We start from the raw sequence: 19,925 nt of genomic DNA, 5'->3' as shown, positions 1-19,925 counted from the left end.
CTCTCCCTCCCTCTCCCCGTCTCTATCTACCCACCTCTCTTTCTCTCCCCTGTCGTGCTCTCCCTCTCCCTTCTCTCTCACCCCTTCCTCTCCTCTCAGCCCCCTCCTCCTCCTCCTCTCCCAGCGCCCCCCCTCTCCTCCCAGCCCCCCTCCTCTCCTCCCAGCCCCCCTCCTCTCCTCCCAGCCCCCCTCCTCTCCTCACAGCCCCCTCCTCTCCTCCCCTCACAGCCCCCTCCTCTCCTCCCAGCCCCCCTCCTCCTCTTCTCCTCCCAGCTCCCCCCCTCCTCCTCTCCTCTCCACCCCCCTCCTCCTCTCCTCTCCGCCCCCCTCCTCCTCTCCTCTCCGCCCCCCTCCTCCTCTCCTCTCCGCCCCCCTCCTCCTCTCCTCTCCGCCCCCCTCCTCCTCCTCGCTCAGCCCCCTCCTCCTCCTCGCTCAGCCCCCTCCTCCTCCTCTCTCAGCCCCCCCTCTCCTCTCTCAGCCCCCCCTCTCCTCTCTCAGCCCCCCCTCTCCTCTCTCAGCCCCCCCTCTCCTCTCTCAGCCCCCCCTCTCCTCTCTCAGCCCCCCCTCTCCTCTCTCAGCCCCCCCTCCTCCTCTCTCAGCCCCCCCTCCTCCTCTCTCAGCCCCCCCTCCTCCTCTCTCAGCCCCCCCTCCTCCTCTCCTCTCTCAGACCCCCTCCTCCTCTCCTCTCTCAGACCCCCTCCTCCTCCTCTCCTCTCTCAGACCCCCTCCTCCTCCTCTCCTCTCAGCCCCCCTCCTCCTCCTCCTCTCCTCTCAGCCCCCCCTCCTCCTCTCCTCTCTCAGCCCCCCTCCTCTCCTCTCTCAGCCCCCCCTCCTCCTCTCCTCTCCTCTCTCAGCCCCCCTCCTCCTCTCCTCTCTCAGCCCCCCTCCTCCTCTCCTCTCTCAGCCCCCCTCCTCTCCTCTCTCAGCCCCCCCTCCTCCTCTCCTCTCCTCTCTCAGCCCCCCTCCTCCTCTCCTCTCTCAGCCCCCCTCCTCCTCTCCTCTCTCAGCCCCCCCTCCTCCTCTCCTCTCTCAGCCCCCCTCCTCCTCTCCTCTCTCAGCCCCCCCTCCTCCTCTCCTCTCTCAGCCCCCTCCTCCTCTCCTCTCTCAGCCCCCCCTCCTCCTCTCCTCTCTCAGCCCCCTCCTCCTCTCCTCTCTCAGCCCCCCTCCTCTCCTCTCTCAGCCCCCCCTCCTCCTCTCCTCTCTCAGCCCCCCTCCTCTCCTCTCTCAGCCCCCCTCCTCTCCTCTCTCAGCCCCCCTCCTCTCCTCTCTCAGCCCCCCCTCCTCCTCTCCTCTCTCAGCCCCCCTCCTCCTCTCCTCTCTCAGCCCCCCCTCCTCCTCTCCTCTCTCAGCCCCCCCTCCTCCTCTCCTCTCTCAGCCCCCCTCCTCCTCTCCTCTCTCAGCCCCCTCCTCCTCTCCTCTCTCAGCCCCCCCTCCTCTCCTCTCTCAGCCCCCCCCCCCTCCTCTCAGCCCCCCCCTCTCCTCTCAGCCCCCTCTAGTCTCTCACCCTCTCCTATCTCACCCCCTTCTCTTTCTTCTCCCTCTCCCCTTTATCTATCCTCTCTCTATCCCCCTCTATCCTTCTACCCTCCCCCTCTATTCCTCCCCCCTATCGATCGCTCTCCCTCTCTCACTGTTCATCTCCCCACTCTATCTCCCTCCCTCTCTCTCTCTCTGCAGCTATGCAACAGACGCCAGGAAGGACCCGAGTCGAGCCTGTCTAAGGAACGCCGGCACGCTTGGTGCTGGTCCCGATCTTTAAATGAAATTAATGGAACAAATATTATGAATAGGACAAAATAACAACGACAAATAAATAAATCCCAGCACCGTCCCGAAACCCGCAGAACCCCGCTGGGCAGCCCAAGCCGCGCCTGATCCAGCGAAAGCCCCACCCCCACACCTTCTCCCCCTCACTGCCCCGCCCCCATAGAACCCCGCCCGTCACAGCTCAGCCCCCTCATTGCCCCGCCCCACAGAACACCGCCCCGCACAGCCCCGCCCACCCACTGTCCCTTCTCCACAGAGTCCCGCCCATCACAACTCCAACTCACTGCCCCGCCCCCATAGAACGCTGCCCGTCACAGCTCAGGCCCCTCATTGTCCCGCCCCCACAGAACACCGCCCGGCTCAGCTCCGCCTCCGACTGTCCCTTCTCCACAGAGCCCCGCCCCTCACAGCTCCGCCCCCTCATAGACACCCCACAGAGCCCCGCCCCTCAGAGCTCCTCCACTCACAGAGCCCCTCCCCTCAGAATTCCTCCGCGGCGAAACTCCTCCCCTCAGAGCTCCGCCCCTCACAGTGCCCCTCTAAGCCCCGCCCCTCACAGAGTCCCTCCCCTCAGAATTCCTCCCCCGCGAAACTCCACCCCTCTGTGCCCCTCCCCTCACAGAGCCCCTCCCCTCAGAACCCCATCCCTCAGAGCCCTGACAATTTATCTCTATTGCATTAGGAGGGCTGGTGATTTAAAATGTAAATTTCGTGCTCACAGGAGTTACAGGGAGAAAGCTCATTGATCTGAAAGGTTAACTCTGTCACTCTCCACTGCTGCTGCCTCACCTGCTGAGTATTTACAGTATTTTTTTGTTTTGATTTTCAGGTTTCCGACATCTCCAGCATTTTGCTTTCTCAGAGAGAACATGTCACCCACAGAAACAGTGGCTGTTATTACGTCTTGACCATTTTCAATGTATATTTCATCTCCTCATAGGAATAGATTTTATTAAGAAAGAAAGAACACACTTGCATCTTTACGTAGGGTTGCCAAGGCTCCAGGAAACAAAGTTCTGTTGAAGGGTCATGAGGACTCGAAACGTCAACTCTTTTCTTCTCCGCCGATGCTGCCAGACCTGCTGAGTTTTTCCAGGTAATTCTGTTTTTGTTATTAATCTCCTGGTCAAGCAACTCAGGAGAAAATAATAGGGACATTAAAAAATTAGGTGCTTTTTCATTTTCTTTGAACATTTTTGTTGATTATACAATTGATGGAGATGGAGAAAAAGGCTGTTTGAGTGCAACTGTTGAAGGCAGGAGATTGTGATGAAACCTGCAGGTATATGTCCAACTAGAGGTGGCAACCCTATTTATCCAGCATTTTACAGCAAATGAAGGATTTTCATAATGTAGTGGCTAATGTGGTGGCAGCCTTCCGTCTCAGTTTCAATAGGTGGTCAACTCTGTGTTAACTCTCGTCTGCTGTGGCTCAGGAGCCCCACTCTGGCATGGCAGTCTCTGCCGCATTTGCTGCAGAGGAAGACAGTGGGCTGAGAAAGTTCAAGATTCACCAGCAACCAAAACAGAAAATGCTGGAAAAACTCATTAGGTCTGACAGCATCTGTGGAGAGAGAAAAACAAGTTAATGTTTTGAGTCTGTGTGACCCTTCTTCAGAGCCAACCTCTTGTTTACTCTGGGCCCTCTTCTTGGCCAGCTGAGCTCGCCGTTTCCAAGGCCCTTCCAGTCAGACTCCAGAGGTCACAGCCGTCAGTAACTGTCTCTCAGCTGTCAGTGTCAATGTCCGCCATCTTTGTATCACACTTGTAAGATGGCCTTGTAGTGAAGTATGGACACCCAGGAGATCGTGACCCAATGGCCAATTCACCATATATAAGGCCTTTGGATAAACAGTTGTCATCCATTCAATAAGCGTGGCTAAGCCAGCACAGACGTTGTTGACATAGCAATGAGTGTATACTGATGGAATGTGCATACTCCAGGTCCTCTGAGTTGGTGACCTTGTCCCTGCCAAGAGACGCTAAGGATACCTCTGAGACAGCGAAGGTGGAAACTGTTCAGTCTTCTTTCCTGCCTAGCATGTGTTTTATTATATAGTTACTATTTTAATGTAGGAAACCTGACAATCAGTTTGCACACAGCTAGGCAATGATCAGGTTGTGGGTTCTGTTAAGAAATTGATAAAGGGAAAAGAGAAACATAAAAACAGGCTGTAAAAGCTTCTTCAGGTATGTGAAGAGGAAAAGATTAGCAAGGACAAACGTGGGTCCATTTCAGGCAGAGACAGGAGAATTCCTGGAAAATAAAATGGAGGAGAAACTAAACAATTATTTTATGTCTGCCTTCACGGAGGTAATCTCCCAGAGATACAAGGGAACCAAGGGACTTGTGAAAATAAGGGACCATCACAGTATCTTTACAGTGCAAAAGGAGGCCATTCAGCCCATTGAGTTTGCACTGGCTCTTTGAAAGAGCTTACCACTTAGTCCCACTCCCCTGCCTTATCCCTGTAACCTTGTACATTCTCTCTTTTCAGGTAGCAACCCAATTCCCTTTTGAAAAGCTCGATTGCACCTGCCTCCATCACCTTTTCAGGATGAAAAAAATTTTTCTCACATCACATTTACTCCTTTTGCCAATTATTTTGAATCTGTGCCCTCTAGTTCTTGTTGTGCTCTTGAATGGGAACAGTTTCTCACTATATACCCTGTCCCTACCCCTCAGGATCTTGAATACCTCTATCAAGTCTCCTCTCAGCCTTCTTTTCTCCAAGGAAAACAGTCCCAAAGTCTCCAATCTATCCTCATAGGCACAGTTCTGAATGAAATTAGTATTAATAAAGAGGTACTACTCGAAAAATTAATTGAATTGAAGGTTGATAAATCCCCTGGACCGGATGAACTACATTACAGTGTTGAAAGAGGTGGCTACAGAGATAGTTAACATATTGGTGATTATCTTTGGATTTTCAAAAGGCTTTTGACAAGGTTCGAATAGGAGGTTAGTTAAGAAAATTAGAGCACATGGGATTGGGGTAATATTCTGGCATGGATTGAGGATTGGTTAACAGACAGAAAGCAGAGAATAGGAATAAACGGGTCATTCTCAGGATGGCAGGCTGTTAGTAGTGGGATAAGGCAGAGGTCAGTGCTGGGGTCATAGCTGTTCACAATCTATATAAATGATTTGGATGTAGAGACCAAGGGCAATATTTCCAAAGTTGCTGATGATACTAAATTATGTGGGAATGTAAGTTCTGAGGAAGGTGCAAGGAGGCTTCAAAGGGATTTAGACAGGCTAAGTGAGTGGACAAGAACATGGCAAATGGAATATAATATGAATAAGTGTGAAGTTATTGACTTTGGTCGTAAAAACAGAAAGATAGAGTATTTCTTAAATGGTGAGAGGTTGGGAAGTGTTGGTGTCCTTAAGGGTCCTAGGTATCCTTGTTCATGAGTCACTAAAAGCTTGCAGGCAGGCGCAGCATGCAATTAAGAAGACAAATGGTACGTTGGCCTTCATTACAAGGGGATTTGAGTACAGGAGGAAAGAAGTCTTGCTGCAGTTGTACAGAGTCTTGGTGAGACTGCACCTGGAGTATTGTGTTCAGTTTTGGTCTCCTTATCTAAGGAAGGAAATACTGGCCATACAGGGAGTGCAACAGAGGTTCACCAGGCTGATTGCTGGGATGGCAGGATTGTCTTATGGAAAGAGATTGAGGAAACTGGGCCTGTAATCTCTAGAGTTTTGAAGAATGAGAAGTGATTTCGTTGAAGCTTATGAAGTTCTTACAGGGCATTACAGGGTAGATGTAAATAGGATGTAGCCTCTGGCTGGTGAGTCTAGAACCAGGGAACACAGTCTCAGGATAAAGGGCAGGCCATTTAAGACTGAGATGAGGAGGAATTTCTTCACCTAGAGGGTGGTGAATCTTTGGAATTCTCTACCCCAGACGGCTGTGTCATTGAGTTTGTTCATGACAGAAATAGATAGATTTCTGGATATTAATGATGTCAAGGGGTATGGGAATACTGGGAAAATTGACATTGAGATAGATGATCAACCGTAATCTGTTTGAATAGCAGATGAGGTTTGACTAGGACACTAGGGAGAACTCCTGCTCTTCTTCCAACAGTGCAATGGACTTTTTTATATCAATCTGAGAGGACATACAGGCTCTTGGCTTAACACCAACTCCAAAGACAATTCAGCACTGACATGTCAGCCTGGATTATGTGGCCAAGTCTCTAGGTTGGAACTTAAACCTGCAACTTTGTGACTCAGAGGCAAAAGTGCTACCCACTTAGCTACAGTTGACACATGTTAGGAGCAAAAAGCAGGCCTAATTTTATACACACCTCTTAAAGCATCTACAAACAGGAGTTGCCATGACTTGGCAAGTGCAGCAGCCATTCTGCACACAGCAAGAGCCCACTAAGAATAATGGCCAGTTAATCTGCCTTTGGTGACCTTGGTTGTGGGAGGAATGTTGCTTTGGACAACCAGGAGAAATGGGCGTAACTGCCAGAATTTATTGCCCATCCCTTGATGCCTTCTTCTCGAACGATCGCAGTGCATGGGGTGAAGGTGCTACCATGATGCTGTTAGGTAGGTAATTCCAGAATTTTGTCCAGGTGATGATGAACGGCCAATATATTTCCAAGTCGGAATGTTGTGTGACTTAGATGGGAACTTGGAGTGGTCGTGTTCCCATACAGCTGCTGCCCTTGCCCTTCTAGGTGGTGAATGTTTATGTTCATAAATAATTTTCTGTGACATATTCTCATTTAAATAGTGGCTAGGCTGGGCATTAGGGGTTTAAAAAAAGCCAGTTTTACTGTTTTTGATAGGATTACCATTATCTTTGTCTTGAGAATCCATAGAGCAAATACAAACACTACTATTAAGTGACTACATGTTAAATCACAGAGCTTCCCTCCTGGATATGAAACAATGGATGCTTCAGTACCTTTTGAAATGGAACTGGCGGAAGTGTGAATCCTTTGAAAGTGAACAGAGAGTTTACTTCTCAATTCCAGACAGACCAATAAGCTGATAAACAAGTTACTGACTGAGCCATCAAATATCAACCCTGCTTTATAATAACTGGCCATATGTGGTCTTGCATTTATTTTAGAAACCTCTGGGTCACGTAGATGCTTGGTGCAGTGCTCATTAATGGCAGGACAGCACCTTCAACTATTGGGTCTTTGGTCTGACTTGACTGTAGGTTCTGTATCCAGCACACATTCAGTTTAGTGTAAATCTAGCCAATTTCAAGCCACGTCTGCATTTCATTTGTTTCAGTCATCTAATTGGATGCTGCAGGAGTGAGTCAAAACTCCATAGAACTAAGAACCATGTAATGATCATCCAAATCAGAGTTCAAGGACTATAAAAAAATACTCTGGGAATTTTGAGTTCCTATTTTGGTCTCAGAAAATGGTTTAAATCACTGGGACAAAAATAAGAGCTATATCAGCTGATTTATTTTGCTTCTGAATAAATTTACTTTTATGATAAATATAATTTGTAGCCTAGCTGGAAACGCATGACCTGTCAATGTGGTAATTTCCCAGCCAATAGAGTGATGAGGCCAGAATGCCCATCCAGTACACCTTCCTGGTGCATAATTTGACAACAGGTAATTATTAATAGAGTCCATATGGGCTGTGGAAGGAGATTAAATGGGAAGGATACTGAGGTCTTAGAGAGGGTATTACACAGATTCATTAGGATGCTGCCTGGTATGAGGAAGCAAGACTTGAAAACCTTGGCATTTTTCATTACAACAATGCAGGTTTCAAGCCAGAAAGATAAAGTTAGTCGCTTGGTGGTACAGAACTTGAATACTGCTGAAAAGAGGGACATGTTGCCGAAGTTCATCCTCTTGCACTCATCAGGACAAACATAAGAATGCTACATTTCAAACAACCACAACAATTTACACTACAGAAGAAAAGGGTGCTGATTGGTTGGCAAGTCAACTCTGATTGGCTGAGGCATGCTGATGAGTGCACGACGAAAAGCTTTGGCAACTTGTTTCTCTTTTCAGCAATATTCAAGACAAATAGTCACTGCATTTGAGACTGTGGAATTCACATCTAAGATGAGTGTTTGAGACAGGAACTATCAGCTTTGAAGACTAGATGGAAAAGGGGAGAAAAGTGTATGGAAGCAGAGTGAGTAAACGCGATTAGCAGTATTTGCTCATATATAGTCTAAACACTGACATAGACACAGCCTATGCATTTGAGGCTGGTTGGCAGGGCTGAATGTTGCCTTTCTGTATGTAATAACAAAGTATTTTCTATGTACTGTCTCCTCATTACAGTTTCCAGTTTCTTCCTGAACAAGCAAAATATCAGCTTTTGTCTGAAAATAATGTTTCAGACTTGTGATTACCATATCCTGATGGCTGAGCGACTCTACATAATCTGCTTCATAAGATACTTCCAAATGTAATTAATGGAATTGATCAGCTAGAACATCACGCTCCTTGGACCCCTTCCAAGTGCCGTCAAATCTGGTTGGATGTATTCCAAGAGCTTCCTTTACAGTTCCTCCGACATTGTACCATCAAACTCTCCCAGGATAGATATAGCATGGGTTAGACACAGAATAAAATTCCCCCTATATTGTTCCATTAAACACTCCCAGGGGGTAGGCACAGCATGGGTTAAATAACTCAAACTCCTCACTCGCAAGGTGAAAGGTCAGTGTGGTAATCTAGTCACCAACTGGGTTGAATTGGATAAAATATTATCCAGAGATGTTAAGCCAAACTGTGTGAACTGCTTACAAACTGAATTCTAGTGTGGGGCTGTAATCGTATAACAGCAGGGGGGGTTGGATTACAGGAATAACAAAGGCTTTTCACCATTACAGAAGTGTGGAAATACGCCATTAATTGGCGAATCGGGAACAAGGCTCAGGATCATCACTATGGGAACAAAGGGAGAAATGAGGGGAAATATTTTCACATGAAGGGTTATTAAAACATGCACTAGGACTACAAGGTACTATTGAGGCAGAGACCAAAGCTGCATTTAAAAAGGAAATGAATGAAGATTTGAACATTTTTATTTAGCGTATGTAGAATCAGCTTATAATTCCAGCATCTTGGAAAACTGTGAGCAAACCACACAGCTCCCCAGGTAGTTTTGTTAGCTGGAATGGGTCATTGTTTGTATTTATCCACAAGGATAGCTGTCATCATCACAAAAGCTGCATGAGTGAAGTTTTGAGTTGGACTGTCACTGTCCAGTTGAACAGTAATTAAGAAATGCCCAACTGCAATGTGACCAGTTGATTTTGTAAGAGGCTGATGTGCTGTAGAGTCAGGGGCGATAGTGATTTATAGGACATCCGCAGCCCACGTTATACCAACAAATCAGTAAGGAAAGGTAAAAAGGAAAGATTGACTGTCAGGGTGACCGACTCTTGTGAAATAATATAAGGGACACTTCAACTGTAGGACCAAGGTCGGGTGGGGGTGTGCTGGTGATCACAATTCCCACTGGTGGCCAATGGCCACAGTAGCATACTCACCAAGTAAACAAAGAGGCAAAGGCAAGAGGAGACTCCCAGCTCAGTCTCCCACAGGCTATCCTGGAAATAAGAAACAAAAAGCATCCCTTAAAGGACATGGGACAGTCAAAACAATGAACAATCCCTTAAAATACAGGACAATTGATCATCCTGTTAACCATATTGAGTGCCTTGAAGATAAAGGCGGATGGAACAAATTAGAGTCAATTAACAACTGGATGTTATCACAATGTCCATTTACCAATTTACTGCTGCATCTGAATGAGGAAGAGTTTTTTTACAGAGCACCATAAGAGAGAGTAGGCTGCAATGTGCCTGACATATAAAAAAAACTTAATTACTCAGAGTTGTGTATCCACCAGTTTAATTTGTGGTGAGCAAGTCCAAACAGGGTCCCATATTCCACACTGAATGGCAAAATGTGAGGCCGGATGAATGGAAAGTTGAGGCACTTGCTCCCCAAACCAAGCCAGCAAGTTTGGCAATTAGGTTAGAATTTGCAAAGGAAAAATATAAAAGGATACGGGGAAATGGTATTTGATAAGGCAGCTCTGGCTAAAGAGTTTACAATGGCACACAAGCGAGGGGCAGAACGCCCACTTTCTGTGCTGGGATCTCCAGGTCAAACTGTTTCAATCATGGGAACAGCAGGATTTAGGTTTCAATGAGAGAGAAAAAATATTTATGCTTGCCAAGTACAAAATAATTGAAATCATAAAGAGTTTCAAATACAGTGTCCAAACGTTTGAAGATTTGGTATTTATAGAATGGTGAAGTGAACCCAATGTGATTGGTCAGCGCTCACTGTGTCAGCTTCACATAATTGGCTGGGAAGAGTCCGACTTTGCCATGGCATTGCCCTTGCCACCAGCCCTCATCAATCATCTCGATGTTTGTGATGATGTCATTGGGATCAAAGGAGATTTCATCGTTGCCCTCTGTAACACATTCAAAAAGAATCAGTGGTGAATATTGAAGCTGAGAGTTGCTGAAAATCTGGCACTGAGCCAAGCACTTCTGTTATAGGTGATGGAGAACAGCACATTATTTTTTGATTCTTAAAGACAGACTTGCATTTATATAGAGATAAAAACAAAAAAACTGCGGATGCTGGAAATAGTTCTGTCGAAGGGTCATGAGGACTCGAAACGTCAACTCTTTTCTTCTCCGCCGATGCTGCCAGACCTGCTGAGTTTTTCCAGGTAATTCTGTTTTTGTTTTGCATTTATATAGCCCCTTTTCAAACCTCAGGATGTCCAAATAGCCTCATGGTCAATGAAGTGTAGTCACTGTTGTAATGCGGGCAGCTAATTTGCACACCAGGTAGCCACACAAACATCAATATAGTAACAAACAAATAATCTGTTTTCATGATGTTGGTTGAGGGAAAAATATTGGCCTGGTCTCCCCTGCGAATAGTCTTGGGGGTCCTTTTGCATTATCACAGTGACCGCACTTCAAAAGTCCTTCATTAGCTGTGAAGTTCTTTGGGACGTCCTGAGGTCTTGAAAGGGATGATATAACAGCAAGCCTTTCTTATTTTTTCTTTCTTTACACCTGCCTGAGAGGGCAGATAGGACCTTAGTTTAACACCTCACTTGAAGGGCTGCACATTCGACAGTTGCAGCACTCTTCAATGGGACTTAAGCCATAACCATCTAACTCAGAGATGACAGTGCTACTCACTGAGCCATTGCTGGCAATGAAGGGTGGACTGTAACAGGGAATGCTTTAATGGGGGCGAATTGTGTAATAAAGGTAGTTTTAAGGACTGGGTATGTAACAGAGTTACGGGGATCATGTTGTGGCTGATGAACTGCAAAGGGCTGAGGCATTGGCCCCAGTTGGACTGTTTGGCAGAGTGTGAAAAATGATGTATGACAGGGATTTGTATTGGGGCCTCAGCCTTTCACCATATTTATCAATGAGCTGGATGATGGAGTAGAGAATTATATATTCAAGTTTTCAGATGACAGTGAATTAGGAGACACAGTAAGTTGTGTAGATGCAAGCAGAAAGTTACAAAGGGACTTGGACAGATTAACTGAGTGGCAAAACTCATGGCAAATGGAGTTCAGTGCAAGTCATCCACTTTGAATCCAAAAAAGACAAATCGGAATATTTTCTTAATGGTGAGAAACTAGAAACTGTGAAGGAACAGAGGAATTTAGGTATCCAGGGATTCAAATCGCTACAAACTAATAGAAAGGTACATAAAAATAATCAAAAGGCTAATGGAATTTCAGTCTTTATCACATGGAGACTGGATTACAAATGAAAGGAAATGATGCTTCAGTTGTACAGAGCTTTGGTCAGGTGCCATCTGTCATGCTATATTCAGTTCTGGGCAACTAAACCTCAGGAAGGATATAAAGGGCTTGCAGATGGTACAGTGCAGATTCACCAGAAAGATACTGGAGCTAAAAGTGTTAAATTATAACGGCAGATTGCATAAACTTGGCTTGTAATTCACGAGTTTGGAAAGTTGACCGATGATATAATTGAGATTTTTGAAATGATAAAAGGACTAATAGGAACACAAGTAGTCCTTTTGTTTATGAAAAAGAAAAATTCATGGGATATGGGCATCGCTGGCAGGGCCAACATTTATTGTCCATCCATAGTTGCCCTTGTGAAGGTGGTGATGAGCCACCTTCTTGAGCCGTATCCACTGTACTTGTCAAGTAGAGGGTTCCAGGATTTTGACCTAGCAATAATGAAGGAATGCCTGTATATTTCTCAGTTACATTGGAGGGAACAATGCAGATGGTGTTCTTCCCATGTGCCTGCTGCCCTTAGCCTTCTAGGTGGTAGAGGTTTCAGGTTTAGAAATACTGCCGAAGGAGACTTGGTGAGTTGCTGCATTTCCCTCTTGTAGATGGCACACACTGCTGCCAAAGCAGTTTGGTGGTAGCAAGGTTGAATGCTTGAGATAGTGGATGGGGTGCCAATCAAGTCAATTGCTTAGTCCTGGATGGTGACAAGTTTCTTGAACGTTCTTAAAGGTGTACTCATTCAGGCAAGTGGAGAGTGTTCTATCACATTCCGGAATTTTACCTTATAATGGAAAGAATCTGGGGAGTCAAGAACTGAGTTACTTGCCACAGAATATCTAGCCTCTGACCTGCTCGTGTAGCCACAGTATTTATCTGGCTGGTCCATTTAAGTTACTGGTCAATGGTAACTCCCAGGATGTTGACAGTGGACAGCGGACTTACTGATGGTAATCCCATGGAAAGTCAATGGGAGGTGGTTAAACTATCTCTTGTTGGAGTTGCCTGCAGTTGTGAGGTGCATTGGTGAATCAGTAGGGGTTTTCTGATAATCAGATAGCTTCAGACACACTGCTGCTGATCCTGATTTTCAATGAGGTGTGGAGCTGAGTGGCCCTGGTGGAACCCAAACTCCCAAACTGTGCATTGGTGAGCAGATTGATGGTAGATAAGTGCCGTATGACAGCACTATCAATGACATCTTCCATCACTTTGCTGATGATTGTGAGAAGACTGATAGGGAGGTAAATGGTGGGATTGGATTTGTCCTGCTTTGTCCTACTTGTCCTGCCCTACATATCTGGGTAATTTTCCACATTGTTGGGTAGGTGCCAGCGTTGTAACTATACTGGAATAACCTAAAGGCAATGCTAGTTCTGGAGCACAAGTCTTCAGTAATATAGCTTGGATGTTGCCAAGTCACATGGTCTCTTTTGCATCTAATATACTCCGCCATTTCTTGATATTATATCAAGTGAATTTAATTGGCTGAAGTCTGGCATCTGTGTCAGTGAGGACCACAGGAGGAGGTTGAGAGGGATCATCCACTCAGCAATCTTGCCTGAAGATGGTTGCAGACCATTCAGCCCTGTCTTTTGCATGACGGACATGCTGGGCTCTGCCATTGTTGAGGGTGGAGATGTTCATAGAGCCTGCCCCTCCTGTTAGTGTTTAATTGTCCACCACCATTCACAATTCGATGCGGCAGCACTCCAGAGGTTTGATCTAATCCATTGTTGCTGCTTCCTCTGTTTAGCACGCACGTAGTCCTGTGTTGTACCTTTACCAGGTTGCCACCTCATTTTTAGGTGCATCTGGTGCTGCTCCTTGTATGCTCTCCGACACTTCTCATTGAGCCAAGGTAGTTCCCTGGCATGATAATAATGGTAGAGTGAGGGATATGCCAGGCCCTGAGGTTACAACCACTCAAGCCTGTTCTGCCATTCAGTTAAGATTATAACTGATTTGCACCTCAACTCCATTTACTTAATTTGGTTCCATATTGCTTAATATGCTTACCCAACAGTCTGACCTATCTCTAATTTTAAGGTTATGGGCCCTTGGTCTGAACTTGCCAGAGGAAATAATTTCTCTCTGTTTACCCTATCAACTCCTTTAATAATTTTAAAAACACCTTGAATGAATCATGCCTTAATCTTCTATAGCTGAGGAAATACAAGAATAGTTGATACAACCTGTCTTCATAATTTAAGCTTCAAAGCCGACTCTGGTTAAATTATTGGAATCCAGGAGACCTGGAAGTAACCTTGAAATTAGGGCTAAGCCATTCAGGAGTGAAATCAGGAAGCACTTTTTCCACAAAAAGACTTTCTCCCAAAAGGCAGTGGATGCTGGAGATCATTTGAAAATTACAAGACTGAGACTTACAGATTTTTGTGAGGCAAGGGGTGTCAAAGAGCATGGAGAAAAGGTGGGTAAAATGCTGAAGTACAGGTCAGCCATGAGCTAATAAAATGGCAGAACAAGCTGGAGGGACTGAGTGGTCTACCGTTCCCCTGCAGGCAGTCAACTGAGAGATGGCATGGAGGAGTATTGTCAGACAGCAGGGAGCAGTTTTCTGCCCTTAGTTTCCACCAGGGACTGGGCAGAGGAAGCTAAGCAGAGGGAAACTGTGCCAAATACATTGCTTTCAATTGCATTTATTTCTTATCGTTGACCTACCTCCTTGGTAATCGTACAGAGCAACTGCAGTCACACCATTATCTGCAATGTCATAAATATTCTCTTCACCTATGGAAAAATTGCAATAGAATGATTTTTAGCAGGCTAAGTTACAAGAGTCTTCATTTTTATGATTTTAACCGCACCTACCCACTGTCTGGCCATATTGTTCAGCCCTTCAACCTACCTTCCTCCATATCCCCCAGTCGTATTTATTCATTTGTTTCTCAAGCCCACCTTCACCCCCATATCCCCAACCCATCTCTCCCTATATTCCCAAGCCTGCATCTCCCTACACCCCCCAATATCTACAATCCAACTTCTCCCCATTGCCTCAAACCCACCTTTCCCCACAGCGCAATTCAGCAACATTTTACCCCTCATAACATACAGGTAACATTCTGGATGGGGTATCTCACCAGCTTTGGCCATTACTTGGATTGGCATCAGCTCCTCATAGTTTCCCTGGTCCTCCACATCCTCCTTGGGGACGGGCTGCTGAGATATGTCCACAATATTTTCATAGTCCACAGTGTTTTCGTCATTCTCCTCCTGCAATGAGAAGAACAATAGACAAGCAGGCAATTGATAGTTAAATAACACAGTCAGCTGATCCTGGCCAGGCTGGAAGTAGGCAATACAGTAACTGCTCTCCACTGAGGGATGCCAGAGGTGAGAACCTAGTCAGGATAACTGCTCCTGCTCCATGACATTCACTGGAAGATACAGGCATGGATTTCACTTTAAGACAGGGTCAGTCCCACCTGTGATATGCCTGGCCCTGACAAGGCTGAATAGCTGTGGTACTAAGAGAGCTAAACTTCCCACCCAAATCCATCGAGATCCTTCTTTAAATATACAGATCAGGGTCTGATGATGCCATCAGGCCCCGATTGCCATTTTAACTCAGGCTTGGTTGAGGAAGCATTCCCCAACCAGGTGACAGTAAGCCATGTACAGCCAGGAAAACAAACACTTCTTTTTGTGGATCCAGAGAGGGTAGAGGGTCTTCCGATTGGCCTCACAAAAGAATGTTTAGGCACCCTCTGCTTGGGATGGGCAATGCAGCAACCCCTCACCACCCCAGCCACCAAATCCCCATATCCTTCCCTACAAAGAAACCCCTTCCTACTCCCTGAACTCTGCAGTTTGAATCATTCCACCATTGGTGGCCATGCCTTGCGCTGCATGGGTCTGAGCTCTGGAATTCCTTCCCTAAACTTCTCCAGCTCTGGTCCTCACATTCCTAGTTTAAAACCCTTAAAACCTACCTTCCTGATCAAGTTTTGGGTCATCTGCCCTATTGACTCTTTATGTAGCTCGATGTTATATTTTGTCTTATAACGACCATGGGAAGTGCCTCGGGACGTTTTATTAGGTCAAAAGTGGAAGTTGTTGCTATTGTTGCTGTAAAGCTCTCTCTACATTATCCAATCAAATGCTCCCAGGGCAGGTACAACACTGTTAGATACAGAGCGAAGGCCCTCTACACTCTCCCAAACTCTTCCAGTGCAGGTTCAGCAGGGGTTAGATACAGGGCAAATCCCCCTCTACACTGTCCTAACAAACACCCCCTGAGAGGATAAAGAATGAAGCTCCCTCTGCTGCCTATCCACGGGGGAGTGCCACTACTGGAGGGTCAGTGTGTTTCTCCATTTCCCAAAGCTGCCATCCTGTGGTCATCTAATGCTGATTGGGTCCAAAATAGTGGCTTTTATGCTGAGTTACCGTGGTGACATTAGTTTGGGGAGAAAATGCTAGAAAAGCACAAGAAGCTCTCTGCTGAAATGTTAATATTGTGCCTTGTGTTTCAATGGCTGTTGATCAGAGTCCATTACCTCACAGTAAGTATCAGGGTTATCATAGACAGGGGATTCCTCTGGCTCTGGTTCTGGCTCTGGTTCTGGCTCTGGTTCTGGTTCTGGTTCTGGTTCTGGTTCTGGTTCCAGTTCTGGTTCTGGCTCAGGTTTATTCACAGGTTTCTGACCTCGGCTCCGGGGAACTGGTGGAAGCTGATTGGTCTTCCTGGGTTCCGGTATTTCTGCCTCTTGCTCCTGCTTGACTTGCTCCTGTGAACAAAGAGGGTCAAAGGTCAAAATGGAAGGAAGCCTTTGAACCTGACTGCATCATACAAACGATCAGTTCCCATCTCATCTGATTGGTAACCTCTCAACTCGAGCGTTTCCATCATTCATCATTTTTATTGTCTCTATTTTATCCATCCTAGCCTGCTCAATACTTTTCCCTTGGTCCTCCTGAACTTAGGGTGCCCCCCCCTCTGACCACAACCACCACCCTATGCATTCTTCCTCTTCCCTGGCCTCTCACTCTCCTGAAAGCAAGTTGTCTCCTCTTCTAACCCCTCATTAAAACCCCAACTCTTGCTGGGGCCTGCTAAGTGAGCCAGAAGTGCTGGCACACTCAGGTACTTCACCTTAGCAGCTTTTAATTCATGTGTGAATCCAGATTGTGCAAGTCATGAGGTTGTTCCTTTCTGGAGGCCCCACACAATAGCCCATCCAGCAGGAGTCAGTGGGTGATAACAAGATTGGGATCCTTGGCTGGACCTCCTTCACTAGTGTTGTAGATACTAAGGTCACGTCCACCCTCCCACTGCTTTAATGGAGGTCATCTAACTTGGCATAGACTAAGAATTGAAATTTGGTCGACCCTGATCAGTACAGCTCAACCATTCACCGACCAAACTAGCTGATACATTATCTGACCGCTCATTCCCAGGTTTTCAACAATGTGGAGTCAGAGAGCTGTATGGACCCACTCTATAAGGTAACAATGAGAAGGAGCTGACTTAAGTGATAACTAATTGCTTTTTGCTCTCCTCACTGTGTCTCGAAGTGTCAGCCATGACTCAGTGGCAGCAATCCCGCTACCCAGTCAGCAGGTCGTGGGTTCAAGTCTCAGTCCACAGACTTGAACCATAACCAGGCTGCACTCTCAGAGAAGCAGTATGAGAGAGCACTGCACTGTCGGAGGGACAGTACTGAAGCAGCACTGCACTCTCATAGGACCTGTACTGAGACAGCGCTCCTCTTCAGAGAGACAGCACTGAGGGACCACTGCACTCTCTGAGAGGCAGCACTGAGGGAGCACTGCACTCTCTGAGAGGCAGCACTGAGGGAGCACTGCACTCTCTGAGAGGCAGCACTGAGGGAGCACTGCACTCTCTGAGAGGCAGCACTGAGGGAGCACTGCACTCTCTGAGAGGCAGCACTGAGGGAACACTGCACTCTCTGAGAGGCAGCACTGAGGGAGCACTGCACTCTCTGAGAGGCAGCACTGAGGGAGCACTGCACTCTCTGAGAGGCAGCACTGAGGGAGCACTGCACTCTCTGAGAGGCAGCACTGAGGGAGCACTGCACTCTCAGAGAGACAGCACTGAGGGAGTACTGCACTCTCATAGGGCTTGTACTGAGACAGCACTCCTCTTCAGAGAGACAGCACTGAGGGAGCACTGCACTCTCAGAGAGACAGCACTGAGGGAGCACTGCACTCTCAGAGGGCAGTACTGAGGGAGCACTGCACTCTCAGAGGGCAGTACTGAGGGAGCACTGCACTCTCAGAGGGCAGTACTGAGGGAGCACTGCACTCTCAGAGGGCAGTACTGAGGGAGCACTGCATTCTCAAAGAGGCAGTACTGAGGGAGTGCTGCATTGTCCGAGGAACAGTCCTGATGAGTGCTGCACTGTTGATGGGTCAGAACCGAGGAAGTTCCCATTCTTAACACACAGACAGTGACTTGAAATCTTTTTACAATAGTGTTCATCAATATAGGGGAAGATCTGTCTACGGTAAGGGACAAGAGGCAGGCAGCTATGCTCATTCCTCACAAGTCTGGATTGAGGTGCTAAACTCATTCCACTGTTGGGCTCTTATTGGAAGCAGTGTTCGGACAGATCAGAGTGAGGTGGTCCTAAGCTGAGTTACCCACCATCACCCACCAACTCACCTGCTGCTTTCTCTGCGCCTCCTCCCGCTCCTGTCTCTCTCGGACCTGTCTCCGAGCACGCTCCTCCTCTGCTCTCTTTTTGTTATCTTCTTCACTGGCTTTGGCCATGTTCTCAAACCTTGCCTTCAGACTGCTTGCACCACTGCTGGCTGCAGGCACAAAGACAGAGAGAGGGAAAGTGACAGTAATGAAGAGAGATAACGACTGTTATGGACTTGATTTTCCAGACAGGTTTCTCATAAGAAACAGTGAACTTTATTTACAGGGCTTGAGCAGCAGTTACATGCTTCCATCAAGAACCACAATTAGACAAATTCTACCCCTAAGGTTCCCCTGTGACTTGTTCACACTGTCACATGATAATACATGGTACAATAAGTCTTAAAGCTACAGTCACTACAAAGACGGAGAGATAAAGAATGGGAGAGGAAGAGGGAAAGAGAGTGAGGGACAGAGTGGTGGGGGAGCGAGAAAGAATGGGAGAGGGACAGAGAAAAATGGAGTGAGAGAAAAATAGTGAGAGAAAGAGAAAAAAGAGTGAGAAATTCACTCAAGTAGAGACCATAGATTCAGGGAAAAAGGAGATAAAGGGACGAACAGGATCAGAAGATAGAGACAAGCAAAGTGAGTCAGAAATTTAAAGAAAGAGAGAGAAATGATGGATATAGGGTTAGAGGGAGGAAGGAAGATTGGGGGAGGAGATCGAATGGCAGACAAGGTCCAAGACAAAGTGAGATACAAGAGAGTAACATACAGTACACCAGTTATTACAATCAGTTCACAAAACACCTGATTGAGGATAAAGGAACAAAGAAACACGAGCACAGGTTGCACTGGCACAGGGAACCATGGCACAGGCTACACTGCACATGGTGTGGGGACACTGGCACAGGGAACACTGGCACAGTGTACATGGCACAGGCTGAGGAAACACTGGCACAAGGTGAGGAAACACTGGCACAAGGTGAGGAAACACTGGCACAGGGTGAGGAAACACTGGCACAGGGTGAGGAAACACTGGCACAGGGCACACTGGCACATTGTACATGGCACAGGCTGAGGAAACACTGGCACAAGGTGAGGAAACACTGGCACAAGGTGAGGAAACACTGGCACAGGGTGAGGAAACACTGGCACAGGGCACACTGGCACATTGTACATGGCACAGGCTGAGGAAACACTGGCACAAGGTGAGGAAACACTGGCACACTGTACATTGCCACAGGGTGAGTACGCAGGCAGGTTAGAGTTCCCATCCCCTTTATGTAATGAAATTTAACACATTATAGATATGGGAGGGAGTTACAGGGAAAATTAGTAGCCCAGGAGTTGAATTACATGGAGAATGAGACCTGTTGTGGGTATCAGATCCCTCGCCTTTGCAGAGAGCAGGCCTGAGTGTCACGACCAGGAATGGATTGGGTTCAATCGCAGGTCAGCATCAGCCTAATTGATTCCTGTATTGGTGGTGCTGGAATTGGCCTCAGTGCCTCTGGGCTAAACAAGGGGTGGGGGAGGGGATATGACGCAGCATTAAAAACCATGTGCCAGCATTCCAGCTGCTAATCGACGGTAATCTACCATAAGCAGCGTGGGTGTGTCACTGGCACCAAGCAGTGGATGCTCCCCAGGGGCATGGGTGTGTCACTGGCACCAAAGGACATGATCAGTCTTGATTGTGACACCCCCTCTTGCTAACACTCCCTGGCTAGGCTCAGACTTT

At 47.0% G+C, this 19,925-nt stretch overlaps 1 protein-coding gene across 3 annotated transcripts in view; it reads right to left on the bottom strand.

The window, feature by feature from the left end:
* Nucleotides 1-8,796: 8,796 nt before the first annotated feature.
* Nucleotides 8,797-19,925, bottom strand: part of hcls1 (hematopoietic cell-specific Lyn substrate 1) — a 58,365-nt gene continuing 47,236 nt past the window's right edge. For all 3 annotated transcript variants that reach the window (XM_041203384.1, XM_041203383.1, XM_041203385.1), the window contains 5 exons: nucleotides 18,203-18,351; nucleotides 16,074-16,304; nucleotides 14,655-14,787; nucleotides 14,236-14,304; nucleotides 8,797-10,218 (listed from right to left, as the gene is read on the bottom strand). In XM_041203384.1, the coding sequence (XP_041059318.1) occupies nucleotides 10,082-10,218; nucleotides 14,236-14,304; nucleotides 14,655-14,787; nucleotides 16,074-16,304; nucleotides 18,203-18,351 (719 nt within the window). In that variant the 3' untranslated portion in view covers nucleotides 8,797-10,081. The remainder of the gene's footprint in view (nucleotides 10,219-14,235; nucleotides 14,305-14,654; nucleotides 14,788-16,073; nucleotides 16,305-18,202; nucleotides 18,352-19,925) is intronic.

The sequence above is a fragment of the Carcharodon carcharias genome, chromosome 13 (assembly GCF_017639515.1).
Source record: "Carcharodon carcharias isolate sCarCar2 chromosome 13, sCarCar2.pri, whole genome shotgun sequence".
Lineage (NCBI taxonomy): Eukaryota > Metazoa > Chordata > Chondrichthyes > Lamniformes > Lamnidae > Carcharodon > Carcharodon carcharias.
This window is presented reverse-complemented; position numbering and strand designations above follow the sequence as displayed.